A 20535-nucleotide genomic window follows, 5' to 3' on the forward strand; every position below is an offset into this window, starting at 1 on the left:
GAAGATAAAATGTGTTAGTATCCTTAAAACTGCTCTGACGATGATCAGAGAAATGACAGAAGAACAAGTATTTACAGTCGGCAATATGTTTGAAAGGGTAATTAAAACCAATGATTAAAAATACAGTAATTAAAATGTCTGTAATGGTTAACCATCACAAAACATAACTGAGACCATAAATGAATCTGTCTTAGTCATGAATAAAGGACAACTGACAACTTAGCCTTTCGAAAGGCCTTTCAGCAAGTTGCTTGCACAAAGCCTTTTAAAGAACCTGTGGTGTGCTGGGTGAAAGATTAGCTAACACAAAACAGAGCAAGAACTGTCACTGGCTATTTTTAATATGAAGAGTTTAAATACATTCAAAAGTGAACTTGTGCAAGACCAACCTATCAAGAACTATTAAAAGAAACAATGCAGAGAAAACCTTTGTTTCAGCCAGTTCCTAAACCAAGGATTTTTGGAAAGTAGGCTAGTATTATCTGACCAAATATCACTCTGTACTATAGCTTCAGTGTTTTCATAGTCATCTTCTAAGAATCCATTACCGCGTAGTATCAGAGACATAGCCATCCTGGGTCAGACTGATGGTCTGCATGTTTATGCTGATGCAAGAACAGCATGCTAAAGCAAGCAGCACACACCATAACATAATTTTACTTGCCGTGAAACAACAGCACAAGAATAAAAATACTTATTTGCAGAACTAACTGCTCTGAGCTCAAAAAAACCTGTTTTCAAGCAAAGAATTGGAGAGAGTTCATTCTTAAGTCATGTGAGAGGTACTGCCTGTACGCTACAAGGAAAATACACCTGGAGTCTGAACTCTATGGATCAGAACTAATATTTATTTGTATAATTTAGCAGATCTGAAAACTTTCTGGCAGTTATATTTTCTGTGCAAAGCACTCAAGGATACACATGACCTTTTGTTACGAAATTCTGTGATGTACACATCTGGATCAAGACAACAAATTGTTCTCCTCTCCTAACTAACAATAGCACCCCTTCATCTTCTGTGTACTCATGGTAATTAGGGGGACAGATGCAGCAGTGCACTACACCATTCCTGGATGCACTAGACAATCATTGGTAAGGCCTTGTTCAGGTGTCCCTCGTTTATCCACAGCGGCAAAGGCTGCAGTCTGCTGGGACAGTTCGCCACCTACACTCAACAGGACTGAAAATTTAACTTAATTCACAGGCAGACCCAAAGTTAAGAATCTCTGACCATGTCGGCCCCTGGAAGATGTGACTGGTTTCTCTCCAAGATTTAACTGAGTAATGTACTTGCTAAGCATGTAATGTCCTGTGTCTTGGCTATCTGTTGTTATACAATACGCTGTCTGTACAAATACTAAACAAAAACACAATACATGGCTACTGTGATCTCCAGTAAATGTCATAAAAAAAGATTCCATCTTTCCAGCTCTAGTATAGAAAGTACTGATCATGCAAAATGCATTTCAACTGACCTTGCCTGTCATACCTTTGAATAGTTTTGTTGTTTCAAAAAAACCAACCAACCAAAAAAAGACCTGGGGTATATTTTGAATGAAATCTGGAATTAAGACTCCACTGAAACAGGAAGATCAGGATCTTATTTTTCCTGCTTTTAACTGTAAGAATAACTAAGTCTTAATGCATGAAGATTCACTAAAAATAGAATGTGACATGTGATATGTATTTAGAAAACATTCTTCCATGCTGATAGAAATACATCTTTTCTCCATGTAACTCATTATTACATTGAAAACTTGTTGCTATAGAAAAGAAATCGACACCATGAAAATTGTAAAAATGCAGGCAAATATGAGCCATGAAAACAAGTATCTAGGTTCATGAATGGACATGATTTAACAAGCCCTTGGTAATATCTACTGCTCCTGCAACTCACATTTTCTCAACTCTGTGCAAGGTTCATAACCGCTGCAAAACAGAGGAAAGCCAAGACACACTACACATATTTTGCAGGTATACACTTGCATAAAATTTTTCCTTTACCAAACAAGCTGATTTCTAGTCATCAGATCTCATAAGTAAGGTGGATTTTTCTGATTTTCTTTTTAAATTGACACTTGCATGTGTACTGTATGTATCCCTAATCTGCCTATTTTAAGTTCAAACACTGTGGACACTGTGATTTGCTAACAAGAGACAAGTACTCACACAGAAGGACTGTGGCACAATTCAGCATACCCATTCTCCAATCTTTCTCAGCATTCAGTAAATACACAAAAACAGAAATAGTAAAACTGAGTGTGTATTAAGGAAAATTTTAAAATACAATGACTTTTTGAGAACCTCCATAAGTGGTCATTCCCTGTTTAGTACAGGAAAAATGCAACACATAAATGCTAGTATCTTACCTGTTCTGTATTAAAGCAATGACTTGAGAATATGTCTTCCCAATAACACTTTCTCCATTGACTTTAATGATTCTGTCACCTGTAAAGGGAAAAGTTACAAATCAAATTAATTTGTCTGGACTTCAAAACAGTTTTATTTCGTACTTCTGTACCTCACAATAATTAAGATCACTAAAATGTTAAATTCAAGGCTAGTCTTCTTTTTAAAAGAAGAAAAAAATTCACAATACGTGTATCCATTTATAGGATGCTAAGTTTCTCCTCTTTTCTCAGAACATTCTCAGATGTGGTATTTTATTCAAAGCTTCCGAACAAATCATCTAGAAACTCACAGAAAGTAAACCACAAGCAGGTGTAAGCTATACCAGAGGCTCACTTAAGTGGTCCATCTTCAAAATAAAGCTTTTGATGTATGGTAAAACATGCTGACAACTCTGCCCAATTCTTAACTGACTTATAAGTAGACATTTCATTCCAGCACTTAACCTCAAAACAAAACCAAACTAACTCAGGACACTGCCAGATACACATCTCTAATCGCAGAAAATACTGCAATTTTACGCTACTTCCTCCTGAAAACAAATACTTTCTTCCTTCTTTAGAATAACCTGGGATGTTTCCAAAACTTTACTGTCTCCTCAATGTATACTAGACAGTGTAATCACTTATTTCTTATCCATATAGCTCAATCTTTAGACCTAACTCTTACCAGATTTCTCCAAATAGTTTGTTACACCTCCCTCATTAACAGCATAATACTATCTCAAATTAAATATATTATGTAGTCCTATTTTCAGCTTTTGATGAAAAACCCATCCCATTCCTTCACTAAAAATGGTATTTACGTGTCTCTGATCAGAAGGGCACAAAGGTATCTTGAGTTTACTAATGAGGAGAAAATGGTCTAAATGATTACAGGGAGGGAGTTTGGAAAGCTGCTGGAGAAAGAGGAACTGAAACAAAGGACCCATGCAACGTGAGCCAAAGGGAATGGCTTTTTCAACACTGCTCTAGAAACTGAAAGCCCTTTTTATGTTTCTGATCAAATCAAAGCAAAGAAAAAGCTGTTCACTCTGAATACTCAGCCTGACTTGGTGGCACTAACGCTCTAAATGCTTGTGCTCTGTGGAGGTTCCTTGTAGACACCTCAGGGATTTCCAAACCACAGGGATCTGCTGACTATTTCTAATTTGTACACACAATGCAACAGCATGCAAATAGATTGGCGTGATACTTTTATAAAAGTTTTATCAGCTGGTTATGGTCCTTTTCCTCACCTGAAAGAGCTCAAGAGTTTTTTCTCTTGCTTCCTAAGTGATGAAAGAACAGTTGGTGGCAACATTTAACAGGTACTAGCAATCCACATGACTGAAAGGCACCTGTGATGGATGGCAAACCCTAACCCCACTGATGCATGCAAAAGACACTTTACATAATCAGGCTGAGAAACCAGACTTCTATGAAAACAATGTTAATTTTAAAATGTTCAGTATCACACTGAAAGAAATCCTTTCAAAATCGTGCAGGAAACACAAATGCTGTAATTTGTGCCAAAAAATATTCTTATTTACAAGCTTTGAACACTGTTCAGCTAAGTCATATGATAAGACTTGCTCAGAACACACCGGGTCTTCTCTGGAACTTAAAATGTGCTTTTTTTCAGACTGTTTCAGAACTTGCCCACAGATGTAGATCTTTACTCAGCGTTCCTACTAAAAAGTGGAATTAGGGATATCTTTAAAGTAGGTCATATCATCTTACCTATTCTTATGCACTTTTTATTTTGCAAAGAAACAGACTAGGTTGCACGCAGCAGTGAAGCATGCATCCAATGATCGTGCCAAAAAAACTCAGATGGGACACACTGCAGAACTGGTTACATGGAAGAAGTGGGTGCAGGCAACACTACAAAATACAGCTTTGCTTAGTTTCAGGTAGATATAAAGGTGAAGGCCAGCGTCTGCAGTGCAAAAAAAGGATATAGAAGCATAAAGGCTTTTTCTAATAGGTTTCTATCAACCTATTAAATACTTTTGATCAAACTAGAAATTAATCTGAATGCACTTAAACCATCTTCTGCACACATTTTAGTTCTTTATATTCTTGCACATACATAAATGACAGCATGAAGATCAAGACATGGGAAAATACAGATCGCTTTTGGCTGTCTGTATTTCAGTATTTCTAATATTGATTTTGGAACTGATAGATATGTTCTTTTTTAATTAAATGCCTTGAATGTAAAAATGGGAAGTAGCACCTTTCTAACTCTAACAAAGACATTGTTACAGGAGTATTCAAAAATACTCAGAAGGAGCTGTCTTACATGTAAGATACTATAACCTATTCCCCAAATTTGCAAGAGTATTCCAAGCTTTCTGGTGAGTAGCAGCCAGGTAAGCCCCTGAAATGGAGCTCATTGATTCTGGGTGATGAAGCTTGTGTTGAGGCTTTCGGTATTACAAAAGACCCTGCAGCAGTGAAATAAGAATAGACAAACAAACATAACTACCTAAATTCATATTAGATTTTTGACTATTTTCTTTCCATTAGTGTGACCATGAAAAAAAAAGCCAGACTGAATTAATTAAAAAAAAAAAATCAAAATATAGTTGATTTTACAAAATAAGAAATGTATACTGTGTCTGTACCAGAGGTTAAGCAATCTACCTGACTGATCATTCCCTGAGTGTTTTACAGTAAATTTCAAGACAGAGATATATCTTACTATCTCTATAGTAAGATATAGAGATAATATAATTCACCCTGAAGTTTTAAACAAGAAATAGTGGCATCTAATACTGACCTAATTAGATATAACTGCTATCAGCAAAGTGCTTAAGATGAATATTCTGGTAATTTAAAAATGTATTTTCTCATTTATTTTCTGTTGTTTATTTCTGGGCTCCTAAAAATCTCTTCTATGCCTAAAAATAAAATATTCTCTACAGATTTCATCTCTTTCAATCTGGCAAACGCTAAACAGAGTAGAAATTAATATGGTTTCTCTGTACAACATGGTTCCTCTGTACAACTTCAACATATGCTGCACTTTATCAAGCCAAATTTGTATAATAGCATTAAAATAATGCCAAAGTAGCACTTCACTGAATAACTACTCAGGGAGGATTTTAAAAAGAAAAATGCCTTATGCTTTATAAGAAGGATTTAGTACTGTTTTTAAATTGCTGATCATCCTAGAATCTTTGTATTTCTTTAGGAAGGAACATATCAAAATATATTCCATTCCAGTGAAAAGCACGTACACAACTATTTTCAAAAGATACCAACATCCCATTATCAAATGCCATCATTTCACAGAACACAGATCTTGCCATATTTTTAAGTGCAAAACCCTGTGTTTGTAGCGGCATCTGTGTAACTTGTTTTATCACTTGTAAGACTTCCCATTCTAACATAGCTTATTTTTTACCTCTGACACTTGAATAAAAGTGTGACAAAGGACCTGACACTTCACAAAAAACACGTTTTCTGCTCTCCAATTACAGCAAAAACTGCACAAAATTTGGTAAGAAGATACAGACTTGGGTTGTTCCCATTTAATTTAAAGAAGGTGGAATAATTGAATTTCAAGGACAAACCCCTGTTTTGAGTTATCAATTTGTCACAAAGCAAAATAGGAGTTTACAGGTATAATTTTCCTCCCTTTTCCTTTCTCTTCACGTATTTCACCATACGCTTGTTCTTACTGTAATGGTAATAAATCAAAAAGGTTAAGACTTTCATGCTGTAATATATTTTATATAGCACTGTTCACTGACAGAACACAACGGTGCTTTTGAGATGAAAAATGACTGAGATGAGCTTTCAAACTAAGAAAGCTTTCAAACTTCTGAAGGTAAGAACAACATTTGAATAGAAGACAGAACTATACGCAGAAGCTTAAGTCATATGTATTTTACAAACATGCTATCAGTGTTAGAGAGGAACAGTACCTGTGCAGAGTCCAGCTTCAAAAGCAGGTCCACCCTCTTTCACTTGTTTAACAAATATGGTATCCATTGGCTCCAGTCTATTTCTTTGCTTTCCTGAGGAAGAAAGAATATTTCTTTACTGCATTTAATTAAAGTAAAAGCATTGTAATGCAATCTAATAATTATTTTGAAAAGTAATCTTGCCATGTTCATTGTTACATTAAACACTCAAGTTTAATTTGGGGTGATGGAAAGAAGAGAGACTAGCAGTCCTAAAGACAGCATTTTGTTTGGCTACACTAAAGAGCTTTTAGGTGTCTGTGGAAAAAAGAAAGGGAAGGGGGGCAGAGAGAGAAATCTCTCAAACTTAACTTGTGGATATGTAAGTTTGAATATACCCAGTAAGCAGTATTTTTGGGGTTCATTTCATGATGCCATTGCTACATCATCCTTATGCTGATGCCTACACTATTCAGTAAGAATTAGCCCTTCCCCTTCTAATTTGCTATCTGGCTTAAGACATAAAGCCAGACTGAGGAAGAGTGTGTAGTACAAACTGAAACTTGTAACGATTTATAGCCCTCATGGAACCATAATAATGATTTTCTACAAGTGTTTTTCAGATGCTCCAAGTTTAGACGCTCTTAAGTTTTCTTGACAATCTATCGAAATCAAGAAGCAATAGGTAATTCAAATTAAATTATTTCTTCTGCACATATCCATATACACACAACGTATAAATTAATCTACAGTAGTCAGAAACTATAACATCTGTATCTTCTTGCCTTCTCAGTACACACTTAAACTTCTATGCTTCCAGAAATACACATACCTTGTTACAGCAAATCTAAGTAACCCTTAGCTGAAGTAGCCACTACTTCCAAATATCGGGTCGGGGGAATGCAGTATTAAAAAAACAAAACAGAACAAAAAACCTACTAATACACACCATACCCCAAAACCAAACCAACAATAAAAACACACCAAGGGAAAAAAAAAAAAACCTAACCCAAAACACAAAACAACTCCCCCCACAGAAAACCTCCCAAAACCCTACACAAACAAAACCACAACACAAAAACTCTACAGTTACACTGAGGGCTAAAATACAGTGATGCTGTCCTGAGCTACATCTGTATGTAGCTGGAATAAGCACTTTTACAGCTTCTACACAGGTTCACTAGTCTATTTTTTATGCCGGTGAGCTAAGAAAACCAACCAAACATGGGGGAGGAACTCAAAATAATATTTGAAGCTTTATTTCCAGTCTACCAAAAGATTGCACTGAACTTAACTTGTTCTACAGTGTTACTGGCCTCTCCTGATACCCCTCTCCTATGTGATACAAAACACAAGCGCTCACAGAAACAGTGACAGAACCTCAAAGGTTACAGACAAACTTTTATGGTGCCAGTGCTGGTATACTGGTTTCCAGTTTACTGGGAAATCCTGGAATGGTAGAGAGGGTGGTATAAACTGCAGAAAAAGAAGGAATAGGAGAGAATAAAAGGATTGCTTAAAACTGGCACTGCTGATGAAAGAAACACTTCTTGAAACTGGAGTATTAGTACTAACCACTTCTTCAGCAACTAATCTTCAGCTTAGGCAAAAATGGCACTGGTTTTAGAAGTACTTCTGCTACAGCATTACATAAACCACCTGGCCATGTTTATTAAGCCACAGCATTATTTATTGAATATAAACAAGGTGCCCCCCTTACCCCTTTTTTACTTCACTTTCCATTAAGGTTATAGTTCATTATTTGAAGAAATTTAATAAATTGCACAAAACCAGACTTCCCCCTGACTCCAACACACATTTTTCAAACACAGGTTTTCACCTCATACCTTTACTCCACAGACGCCCAGTCCTGCCATTTCACCACAAAAGGACTGAACACAATGGCTTGCTCATATGGCTCTAAAATGGCCTCTCAAAATAACTCCAGATTGGTAGAGAATAATCAAAAAGTTGATCTGATAGAATCAGATAACTACTATATACAAAGCAACTGAATTATAAATCAAGAAACTCCAGCTGGCAGCTCAGTCTCCAAATACTTCAAAATTTGATTAGCAGGACACAGCTACAAGACACACAAAATACTCCTTGTGAACCAAAGCTAATATCTGTCATTTTTAATCTGCTGATTTAAGTAGACGCTGAACACATGATGGGCCTCATCCTTTAAGAGTCAGTAATGTTTCAGCAAGTTTAGACAAGCTCCAAGAATAATCCACCCAGATGCCATGAACAAAAGATTGCTTCAACCACTTGCAAGTCAAGTTAAAATATGACCTTTTAAGACCACCAAACATCCTGCCTAATGTTGCCACTTGGTCTTTTACTGAAGAGATAAACAATCCCAAAAGTGACAAGAAAAATAAAAAAAATGCAGCTCCCTTGGCTCCATTTATAACACTTAATATCTGATTCTTAAAACCAAACACTAAAGGGCTATCTCAGCTTCCTTTATAAAATGCTCATCAAAAAAATGCTCAGTGGCCTACTGCTAGTTTGCTTAACACTTAAATGCTGCTTTATGCCTTGTCCATACCTGAACACACAAAGCAAGAGGTCAGGCAGATAAGGTCACTCCCATCCAATATCTGACACAGAGTAACTTTAACATACATGCCACATCTGAGCGAGTTAGAGGAGAAAACCGTGCCCATTTATGGAGACCAGAGACTAAAGGCTTCTCTGAACACCGGATTTCTGATGGGAAACCTGTCAGCTACACCAAGAAATTCTTCAACACTATGGGTATTCACTTCAAGTTCTCACAGGTATTTTATGGATCAATTCGGAGAGCTGATTACACATTAAACTTGGTTTTGTCCTACACGTAGGAGGCGGCTATATTGAACAGTTATTTTTCTTCCTAAAAAGGTGAACCACTACCCTAAAAAAAGATCAATTCAGGGGGAAAAAAAACAAACTAACGACAAAAACCCCACAACAGAATGAAAGGTTTAAAATGTTGTTTACATTTACAGGTTCATATTACAGCTCAGGAATATCTAAATACAAGCAAAAACAAGAAGAAAACCTAGAACTCCCAAGCTTTGGTAGATGAATACATGCTCTTCATTTCTCCTTGGACTTTAATGTACTTGAATACAAACCAAAACTTTTTTCCATCAGTAACATATAAATGAACTTCCTTCAATACACAGCCTCAAAGCATATGCTCATATTTTGAGTTTGAAACTCAAGCAAAGCTAAACAATATTTTCTGACAGTAGAGGCTAACAATACTTTCTTCAGACCAGCTGAGAAGGAATAAATCTTGTAGAAGTGCACTCAATCATTACAGAAATGAATCCCAAGGAAAATGGATAATCTAATAATTTATCTCATGTTTTAAAAGTTAACAGTCATTACTCTTCAATTTAATTCTGCCTAGATCTCCATCGGGTCCTGTCTGCACCCAGTCATCATGCAAAAGCAAGATGCTGTCCAAAACGTGAGCCTACACTTCTCTCTTTCCAAAGTCCACCATCCAGAGTAGATTATCACAGTGGACTTCTACACTAAGTTCTCCAGCTCTGTGCTACAAACTGTCAGACCGAATTCACAATATTCCTTTCTAATACTGACAGGTCTTGCTTTTTTTGGAGCACACCAACTATTCCTTACAAGGCAATACAACAAAGAACAGCAAAGGAGCTCATGCTACTCGTCTGTCAGACACAAAGTCTTATTTCCCAGTGCTTTTGCAGTGCTCGTTACTGCATATTACTTTGCCGCCTCTCTCCTGCTCCATACCTGAGCATTACATTTCAGGCTACCAGCAAGCAAATATGACAATTTCTCCCAAATCTTCAACTGCAACTGAAAAACACGATGTCACATACACATAAAGAACGGCAAAAGCATAAACTGCCAGGAACACATTCACAGGTGCAAGAAAGCAGCACAGATTAAAAGCACAACTTCTACGGAAAAGAATTTTATATTTCCTTTATTTATCCAGAGGCATAACTATAAACAGAGGTGCAGTCTTACCTAATGGCAATGAAAGAAACAGTAGAAGTAGAATGTACAAAATTAAGATTAGTGTCTTGTTTCAACTGTTATTTAAATTAACATTAAAGACTTCAATATAATCATTTATGATCTAATCTTTATACTACGTGGACCTACTAGCTAAGACTACAAGTCAATACCACCTTCACAGTCTGACAGAGGAAAGCAAGGTTCTCATTGTCAAGTTAGAAGGAAGCTTTTCTGACAAATGTTTACGATGCTACAAGTGGCAGAGGGGAGTACATTGCACTAGCACAAGCATCTGATTTGTGAAATAGTTTTAATATGGTCTTTCTCCCTGATAAAAGAGAGTATTTCAAAAATACTACTTTTAAACAGAACATTTATAACTGACTGACATTTGAGAGGGGCCATAAGCAGCAAAACTTCTCCTAAACTTGACACAGAAATTAACTTTATCTAGGTGCTCCTTCTAGCTTAGCCCCCTAAAATGCTAGTTTGGAATACAGCTGCTACAACTAGCATTGTATCAAATGCAGTAACCTTGAGTTAGTTTTTAAGCTACTCTTTGCAGACCAGACAGTACTAATATACTGCTCTGTGATTCATCTGGACACCAAAATGACATGGCAGAAGTTATATTACAAAATCTACCAACACATAACAAGATACCAACAAGTACATCACTTCTCTGTAGTCAATGACCTGGTATAAAACATAGATAAAACCATTTGAGTCTTTAAGACTATACACAGGACACCTCTCTAAGACAGAACCTTTACATTTTGAAGGGGGGAGGTACGGGGAGGAACAAAACAAAAAACCCCACCAAAGTGCTATTGCTGACATAGCTCTCCCTTTCTTTTTGACATGCAGAGCACAAACCTGCAAGTGTTTCAGGACACAGTACAATACATACTTTGTAAGAAAGTCTCTCCTAAGAATCCACTGTCTAAAAACATGCCAAAGGCCATGCAGTTTTTAAACCTGATGCAGAATATTTTTACTACTGGCCCTGTGCTCAGGAGACACCAAAAGGGTGACATTTATCTTTAAACAAAAGAATCACCAGCACCATGAAACACCTCAAATTATTAAATTAAGACAGGCTCTTATGTACCTATTTCTCTGATTTGAGAGGGAAGTACATTCCTCTTGAACATGAAGACATACAAGTTTGTGCTATGCCTTGGCTATCCAAGGCATTTAAACTCCATTGGTTCAACAATGCTGAGCAGCACTGGTTCTTGGGATGCCTTTCAGGCAAAGGGAGGAGAAATATGTACAGATACAGTGGGACAAATGCTTCTAAATGATTACTGAATCAGAAATCCGCTAATCATTTCCCAGGCTCCTCAAAAAAGTTTTCTGAAAGGACAGCAGAACTTACTTTATTAACAAGATATTTCATTAATTAAATATAAATCATAAAACTGTCATGATTATATTTAATTGAGACAGTTCAACTAAAGACAATTCTGGATTTTATAACCTGCAAATTGAATTTTATAATAGGAATCATTTCTCCACTAGCAATCCATTGCAGAAAAGGAGCCCAAAGGTTTCAGCCCAGCTCAGACTGACCTTATTCCACCCATTGTCATGCACAAATTAACTCAACTTAAAAACACCATGCAAAATACAGTGTCCAGGATGAGCCGCTATAGAGGATAACAAGTAAAATAGTGCTGTTGAGTCATTAAGCAGAGAAACATCTGGCATTCAACTCTGTGATACAGGAAAAAAAATACACTCTGTTATTACTCAAAGCACCTCTGGCATTTTGATAAGGCAACTCAAAGATGGCATTTTCTCTTTGACCTTTTGACTAATACAATTTCAACTCTATCTTCATGGTGAGGTGGGGGGAGAAAGAGAAAATAATCCGTCACTGTTATGGAAAACATGTAACAGTTTCAACTTAATGACAAACTCTCCAAAACTCCCTTTTCCCATTGCATTATTTGCCAATATTATGACAAGTTTTTTCAATCTCTCACATTTAAAATGAAACCTTTTCCAGTTTAAAATTTAAACCATAATTAAACAGCCTAAAGGAACTTCCTCAGTTCCTAGATAAGCACAGAGCCATTCAATTTATATCTGCTGTAGTGAACCTAAAGACTCTCATCTAAATCCATGGAAATTACACTTAGGCAGCTCTTTGCATTTTTATTACAAAGATTTGAATTCAATAGTAGTCCCTGGGAAACATGATATGTGTGACAAGCTGGAAGGCCACTCTGCTGGACATTCTGCATGGGAACAAGGAATGAACAGACTCTGGTCTCAGTGGAAAACTAAACAAGCCCTTTTTTAGATTTTCAACATCTACTGTTAAAAATTAAGTTAGATTAAAAGTCCAACAATAAAAAGACAATTTGCTGTGGTGCTATCCTAAAGCATTAGTATTACAGACCTCTTGTCTCTTATTCCTAATTTCGCTATCACATACCTTAGTCCATATTATCTCAGTAATCTACAACCATTCCAAATATTTGCTTTCATATTCATCCTCTTTTTCCTTATCTACTTTGTTACCACCATCACAGACATAATTAGTTTATTTCATAGCAGACTGAGCTGATAAACAATGATGTTAAATGTCAGAATTAAATTAAATCCTGGGAGAACATAAACTATATTAGAAAAATCAACAGGCCATTTAAAGAAGCAAAACATCAAAAACTTGAGGCATTATGTAAGTAGCAGTAAGGAATAAAAAGCTTTTCTTGCATTTTTATCTCCCTTCCCCCCAAGGCTCTACAATGTCAAACCAGACTTACAGAGCTGAAGGAGTTCAGGTAATACATTGGAACTACTTAGACAATTGAAGGGAAGAAACTTTAATTCATAGTTACACACATTTAAAAAACTGCCTGGTGATCACAGTTTACTAATCAAGAACTCTCAGTGAAAACATGTCTAAAGTCTCATTAGAAAATGTATGCTCAGCCTCTACAGAAAAGGACACCGAGCAATATACTTAGGTTGCCTTTCATTTTATAGGAAGATAAGCTGCTAGTTGCTATAGCTACTTCTACATAGCATGAATGTCATATTAAAAAAACCACAATACTGGATTACAATGGTACTAGATTTCCAGGCACTGTATTAAACATAAAATAGGTTAGTTCACAACTGAAAGATGAAATTCCTCTCAGACTTAATGCTTCTCACTTTTCATTTTAATCATGATCCCCAAGACAAATATTTTTGAAGAAAAACATAGTTTAGGACAAGATACAAGAAACGACCAACTCGTACAACACTTGTATTTTGCCGACTACAGCTTCAAGGAGTCTTTGAAGGAAAGCACATTCACTGTATTAAGTGCACAATGAAATGGTATGGAGACAGCATGGCAATGGAGATGGTTTTCTTAGCACCATGTTGACAGTGCAAGTTTATAATATAAAATGTTGCTATTTTTAATAGGTATTTTTCAGCTTGTCCCCAAGTATTTCTACACTGCTCTTCTGGAAGAAGAGCTATCTCACAGGCAGAAGTCAAAATTTTGGAACAGGGTGACTCCAGAAAACAGGAATAAAACTGATGGTATACCATCCTTATAACACATGAAAGAAACACTCCAAGTTAATACAGGCTGGTGAGTATAACAGAAATTCAAGAAAACAGTAGAAACAAGTTTCCAGTCAGTGACCAAGGGATCCATTGAGAAAGACAAAGGCCCACACCTTCTGAGAAAGTACACCTGTTCAAAAAGCATTTCAATAGCTTAGCTTATGATCAATAACTACGAGCGATGACAGTTGGAAATAACAGGAGTTTTTCAAATAATAACTACGTAATACTTAAATCTGCTGTGATATCCTTCCAGCAGAAAACACAGTGCTGAAGTCCCCCATGAGGAGCAGAGCCTGCACGTGTGATGCTTCCACCACTTGTCTGAAGAAAACCACATCTACTTCATTCCCTGATGAGACGGTATGCAGCAGACATCAAAGTATTTCCTGTGTGGGTCTGCCTGCAAATCCTGCTCATAAACTCTAACGTGGCTCCCCATATGTCTCAAGCCAGAGCTCCATGCATCCCTGCTGCTCACAGCTTGACAACAAAAGCAATTGGACCTCCAAGCTCACCCAACCTATCCTTCCCAAAGTGCCTGTACTCATGCACTGCAGCACTCCAGCCCACTCCTGTGAGCTATTTTACCACATCTGTGACTTCAGTGAGATCACAGTCCTGCCACTGCATGCAGACCTCCAGTTCCTCCTGCTTACTCCCCATGCTGCATGCGTGAGTGCACAGGGACTTCAGAGACGCCCTCAAAAAAGGCATGAAAGTTCCCGCATCATATTGTCCTGCAGGCATTCCTCTATTTATGTGCATACACTAGAGGTAGTCCCCTTCTTTTGTAACCGTTGGGCATAAGGCATCTCTTGCCCACAGCGTCCTAATTCCATTGCCTGACAACCTGATCCACCACTTCCTCACTTGCTTCTTGGCCATAATCTTCTTCCTGGGTTATTCCTAGTTGAGAGCTCTCCTGGACAAGTTTGCATTACCTTTTATTCTAAATGCTTTGAAATCTTACTGCTTACCAAAAGCAAGATTAATGCATGATCTAAATATATACTAAAGAAGTTGCACTAAAATCCTATATTGTAACATAAAACCACATAAAAATATTTCTTTCACTGTTAGAATACAGTTAAAAACCTCATGCATGCTTTTATTTTCTGCCCTCTAATTAGGTACTCAGCTCCTTTGAAAAAATATTTGAGTGCTTTCAGTAAAAGGCAAGAGCAATAAAGATGCTTTTCTCCACACTCACCTACTCAAATCTGTAAATGCTGAACCTGATAAAAATCTCAACTTTAAAAGGCATGTTTAACCTGTGAAAAGGGCAAAGCAGAAAGTGCAGGTAATTAGAAATATCCACTCAAAACTGATACCAAAAAATAGAAGAATTTTGCACTGACACACACTGCTTTACAAAAACTAAAAGCTTAACCCCCTTAGATTAGTCTTTCAGAGAGGAAAGTTCAAGTGAATTAAGTGAATTATCTACTAACCGTAAAAGACAACTGTTAATCATTAGGATATTTTCATTGTTAATTAAGACAGAGCTTCAGCAGCAAGGCTTCCAACCAAGTTTCAAGGAAAATACACGGTATTTGCCAGTAGATGGCTCCTCTGTACGACACATGCACTGCACCCTACCCAGCAACAAGCTCTTCCTCAAGCTGTTGAAGCAACTGATGTTTCACCAGCAGCAAGCGACCCCCACAGCCAAACATATCACTTCTTGCTGTTCCAAAGTGGCTCGGTCTCATTTTCCAATGTTAATTACTTTAAGAATCCTTGTGCTGAACCTTCTCAGAATTTCCGGTGTACTTGCTTTTGTTACATTAACATGATGTTTGTGAACACGGAAAACGATACTGCTTTTCCTGATTTTCTCCTCACAAGCTACCTACTCACCTCACTTGGGATACGAGCAACTTGTAGCACTGAACAGAAACCGTTTCATCCTCCCCTGCCCTCAAGGTCACATTAAATGCTGGAGAAAAACATCTCACAGATTTTGTCCCATTTTGTTACTTTTGAAGGTGCAGTACACAAAAGTGGCAGGCTGTTCTAGTGATATCTACATCCTTTGCCTCATAGCCATCTCATCTCTTTCCAGGAGGACAAGTACAACCTTTTCTCCTGCTTATGAGAATATTGGTACCTTTCCAGAGTGCTTTGCGCTCTCTGATCTGTATTTCAAGGCATACAACATAGTATGTTGTTATAAATAAGCAACAGTCGAGCTATGATTCATAGTTTAAGTAGATACATGGTTTTCCAGAAAGTAACCTTGCTCCCACCTGCGCAAGTCTCATACTGAACCAAACGTTTGTTTACTGCCGTTCCGCACTGAAAAATAGATCTCAGATAACATTTTAGATAAACAGATCCACATTTGCATCTGTAACTAGTCAAGTTCTCCCTGTGAGAAGAACACTGCAGAACCTCCTTCTCTAGACCACAAGGAGTATCTTCCATGTTGGTTTGGCACAGAGGGCTGACTCCTTTCACTTCCTAAAAGGAACTGCCTTCTCTTTTTACATGCCAAAACGGGTAAAAGAGGTTGCAGGCTTTCTGGGGGTAAATAGGGGGTGATGAAGAATAGGAAGAGGTTGACTTTTCACTGTTTAATAAGGTGACAACAGCTGAGTAAAACAAGAAGGATGACACAGATTAATTTGTCTGCTTCCAAGAGACAAGAAAGAAAGTTCAAGTAAACTTGTATTTCCCAGAATGTTTTTAATATATCACAGTTACACAAAAAAACCTGAATCAGAAGTTCCAATTTGTTCCCCGCCTTCCAACTACAAGAGATTTAAAGAACACCAAAACCAGGTACCATTCACTGCTGCAGCGTATAAGCCACCAATAAAACAAGTGTTCACCCAACGCTGACTCTGAGCAAAGGCACCCACCTGTGAACAGGCCTGTCCTCAGGGAGTTCCACTGCACTGTCAGAGGAAGCACAAACTGACACCCCTGCACATTACACTCGCAACACAGCTAACCCCACCTCCTCTGCATACCTTATCATCATCACAGACTGGAAAAACAGAAATTGGGACTGGATTCTCAACCCGAGAACCCAATTTCCTTACCTAAATCAATACATTTTTCACCCTTTTCAGGAAACAGATATGAGCCAAAAGGGGAGCACGGATGAGAAAATAGCTAAATACCAAAGAGAAATTTAAATTAAGTAGGACTGAGATGTAGCACAAAAGTTAATTTTTGAATTAAAGAGAGCAGACACAGGCAATGTGAGAGGGAGAAAACTATGAAAATGGAGAACTGACAGACACAGCCTAGAAATAAGTGATTTTTCTGTCCCTCCTAAATCAAGTCAGAGAATTTTATTCACACATCTGACATTACTGAAATATGTTTCACGGATCTCTTAAAATGTACCTGACAGTACCAAAACTGACAAAATTAGTTAGACCAGTACTATTAAATACTGAAGAAAGTATCACAAAGCTAAGAGGAATAACCTTTTTCCTCACTTGTGGATAATTTTTACCATGACTACCAACTAGATTTATATACTTGTGTGCAGCTTTTTTAAAAGTTGTAAGAAAATTCAAAATTTCATGCTGGCTGCTCTTAGACATACTGTACAGCAGGTTTTTATTTAAATGCATGTATATAAATATATCCATAAGACTCAAACCCTTTAGGGTAGTATTTTGAACAGATAACTTACTTGCAGATCAAACTAGGTGTGAAACTTTGGCACTAAGGTAACACAGTGGGTTTCTTGTCTTCTTGTCACATACATGACAAGGTGATTCACACAGCACAGAAGTGATACAGCACATATTTTAATTAACTCAGTGGTCACACAAACACGTAGATATTGTTTCACAATAGGTGAAACTAGAAGATAGACATTTTGCTCCAGTTCCATGAAATTCAGTGAGCTTGATGGTCACACTGAAGTGATTTTACGTTTCAAACTCCTAAGTAACTATTGAAGTACATTACACAGATGAAGAGAAATATTCAGGATATTGGATCTGTGAACAAATAAAAACAAGACATACCTTGTCTATTCCCATTCTCTTCATCCTAAGGAAAAAGAAAGAGTGCATATTAAAAAATTCAATAAATTAAAAAAATGCACAGGCATCTATAAGCTATGAAGACTTGAACTTGCAAGATTAAATCCGCATTCTAGTATCTCATACTTTTTCACAAATACTCTGGAGTTAAAGATTTCATTCTGAGAATGTAGTGTAATACCTGTTTTAAAACAAACAACTAAACACAGTTCCACGAAACATCCCCAGCGAAACACATGAACAACACTATCTGAAAACAGAGGTACCAAAACTTCAAAATGTTGCCATGAAGACTAACACTGAACTGTCTGTTGCTGCAAGCACGTTTCCAACCCGAAAGCCAGGCAGCCAAAGGCTATACTTTAATCATCCAAGGATTCAAGCTCAGTAATATGCAAGCAACAAAATACTTTGTAAGTAGGCTCAGAAAATGCTTCCTGAAATTTGAAAAATCAAGTTTGTTTTGCCCTCACTACTACTTCCTAGAGAAAAATATTTCCCAAATTGTTTAGTAACAACTTTGAAGATTCTCTCTGCTTGTTGCACTATATATGCACAATCACAGCTGCAAGGTATCACCAACAGTTCTTAAAAAAAAAAAAAAAAACAAAATCACACAAATAGAATGTACAGAGGAAGAATGGTATGCTTAAAATAGAAAACAATTTCAGTTACTTTCTTGTTAATATTTTAATATGAAAAGTTTTTGAAAGATCATAGCTAATCTCTTCTATGAAATTCTACCATTTAAAAAGCACAGTTTAAATAAGGAAATACGTGTTTTGTTTCTGAACTGTAACTTCATGGAGTAATAAACTTTCAATCTAAATACAATTTTTTAGACTAGTATGTACTATTTGGGAAGTATTTCTAACAATTCACCTCAGCTAATTAAAACAGCTTTGTCCTGAAGGAAAGAAGGAGCAAGGACATGATCACTGAAATCATTTTCACCTGAATCTGCCCTCCTACTTTAAAATCGATTGATTCCAAATATCTACGTCTTTTGCATTTAAAAATAAATGCTAATAAATCGCTATCTTTTTCATAGTAAATATTTTCAAAGCAACTGCACACTGATCTGAACAAACTATTAAAGAGAGGAAGACTTAAAGAGAGAAAGACCTGGATATGTACCCTATATAATGAAGAGGATGGGACAAGTCTCTCTTAGGTGCAATAAATTTCTTAGGAGACATACAAAAGTTCTGCTGCAGCTTTGTAAGATACTACAGAAAGATAACTTCATGGAAGAAAAAAACCCAAGAGAACTCCCCAAAAAACAAACAGTAGGTTAAAGATCTGGTATTCATTCTACTTTTAAAAAGCTATAGTAATTATCACACCACCCAAGCTCTGAGAGCAGCGAACAGTATATCCTTAAGCTGGACAGTCCAGTCTGCTCTATATCTTGGCAAGAATACCATGCTAGTAGGTAAGTATTATCTCTTGAAGCCCTGGAACAGTCAGTTGGTTTTGAACTACTATCAGCAGCAAAGAATTAGACAAGGGTGACATCTGCATGTCTCTAGTTCCTATCCAGTCTGTCCAGTGAAAAAACTCCTTTAGGACTGAATATTAGTTCAGAGTCTAAAAATAGGGAGGAGCTACCTAGTTTGATGCTATAAAAATACAAAAAATCATGGAAATGAAAAGTTAGCTAACAGAGTTACCATCATTTATGAAATACTGCAGAGGGTTTCTTAGTTTGTCACTGGGTATGCAAAGTTCTGTTACAAAAGACAACTGCAAAACATTAGTTTTTCATGGTAGTAAGCCAATGAGCTCAGGCCTTTAAAAATGGTATGCTCTATAATGCAAGTGTTTTGGAATTAGCTTTCCCTCCTATGTTTGCCTCTCACATGTTGCAAGGTGTTGGTATATGCTGCTTTCATACCTAAAGAGAAGGTTTTCTTTAATCCCTTACTTGCTTCTCAGACTGACTGAAGTTGGAGAACAAACGTGTCACACAACAACCAAGTGTTGCTGACTAACAAATCCTAATAAGTATCTGATGTTAAAAGCATGATGTAAAGTAGGCTTTTTGCAACGCTACCTTAAGAAATGTTCCATGAGAAGTCTTCCTCATAGTTCCTATTTATTTTAAGGGAAAGGAGGCATCGGAGGCAATGAGGATACATAATGGGTTATTCCTGAACGTGCAGCTGTCCCCAGTTTGGTGTGTGGCCCCACACAAGCACAGCCAAGTACTTTTGCCAGAATGAAATGTGTTAAACCGCAGCCTCAGTTTCCAAGATCATCTTTCACACTGTCCTTCCCACAGGGCTATCCCTCCCAACAAACTACCAAACAACACTTGCTTCAACATGCTTTCTTTGACAATGTTTATGAATAGCTTTCTCATTGTCCCTTGATTTGTAGCTTATTAGCAATTTTGTGCAGGAACCATGAAAAGATATTAGAACTTAGCATAACATCCGGGATTTGACCTAGACCTGCACTACTATGTACATACTGAAAGTTGGATTAAAGAAATTAAATATACTATAAAAAATATATCATAAAATATTAACAACTATTGACAAATTAAATATAACATACTAGTATTCAGTATTAAAACACGCAGAGATACTTCCCTGAATTGATTACAACCAATCGTGTTCAATCATTTCAACAACA

The 20535-nt window shown here is 36.9% G+C and overlaps 1 protein-coding gene across 1 annotated transcript in view; it reads right to left on the minus strand.

Annotated features, from left to right (window-relative positions):
- The window catches only part of ARHGAP21 (Rho GTPase activating protein 21), a 67698-nt gene that overhangs the window by 43642 nt on the left and 3521 nt on the right, over positions 1-20535 (minus strand). Inside the window, exons 2-4 of the mRNA XM_010137443.1 lie at positions 17874-17902; positions 6326-6438; positions 2370-2448 (exon numbers count right to left, since the gene is read on the minus strand). Of these exons, the coding sequence (XP_010135745.1) occupies positions 2370-2448; positions 6326-6392 (146 nt within the window). The 5' untranslated portion in view covers positions 6393-6438; positions 17874-17902. The remainder of the gene's footprint in view (positions 1-2369; positions 2449-6325; positions 6439-17873; positions 17903-20535) is intronic.

The sequence above is a fragment of the Buceros rhinoceros genome, unplaced genomic scaffold (genome assembly GCF_000710305.1).
Source record: "Buceros rhinoceros silvestris isolate BGI_N320 unplaced genomic scaffold, ASM71030v1 scaffold816, whole genome shotgun sequence".
In the NCBI taxonomy this organism is placed as follows: domain Eukaryota; kingdom Metazoa; phylum Chordata; class Aves; order Bucerotiformes; family Bucerotidae; genus Buceros; species Buceros rhinoceros.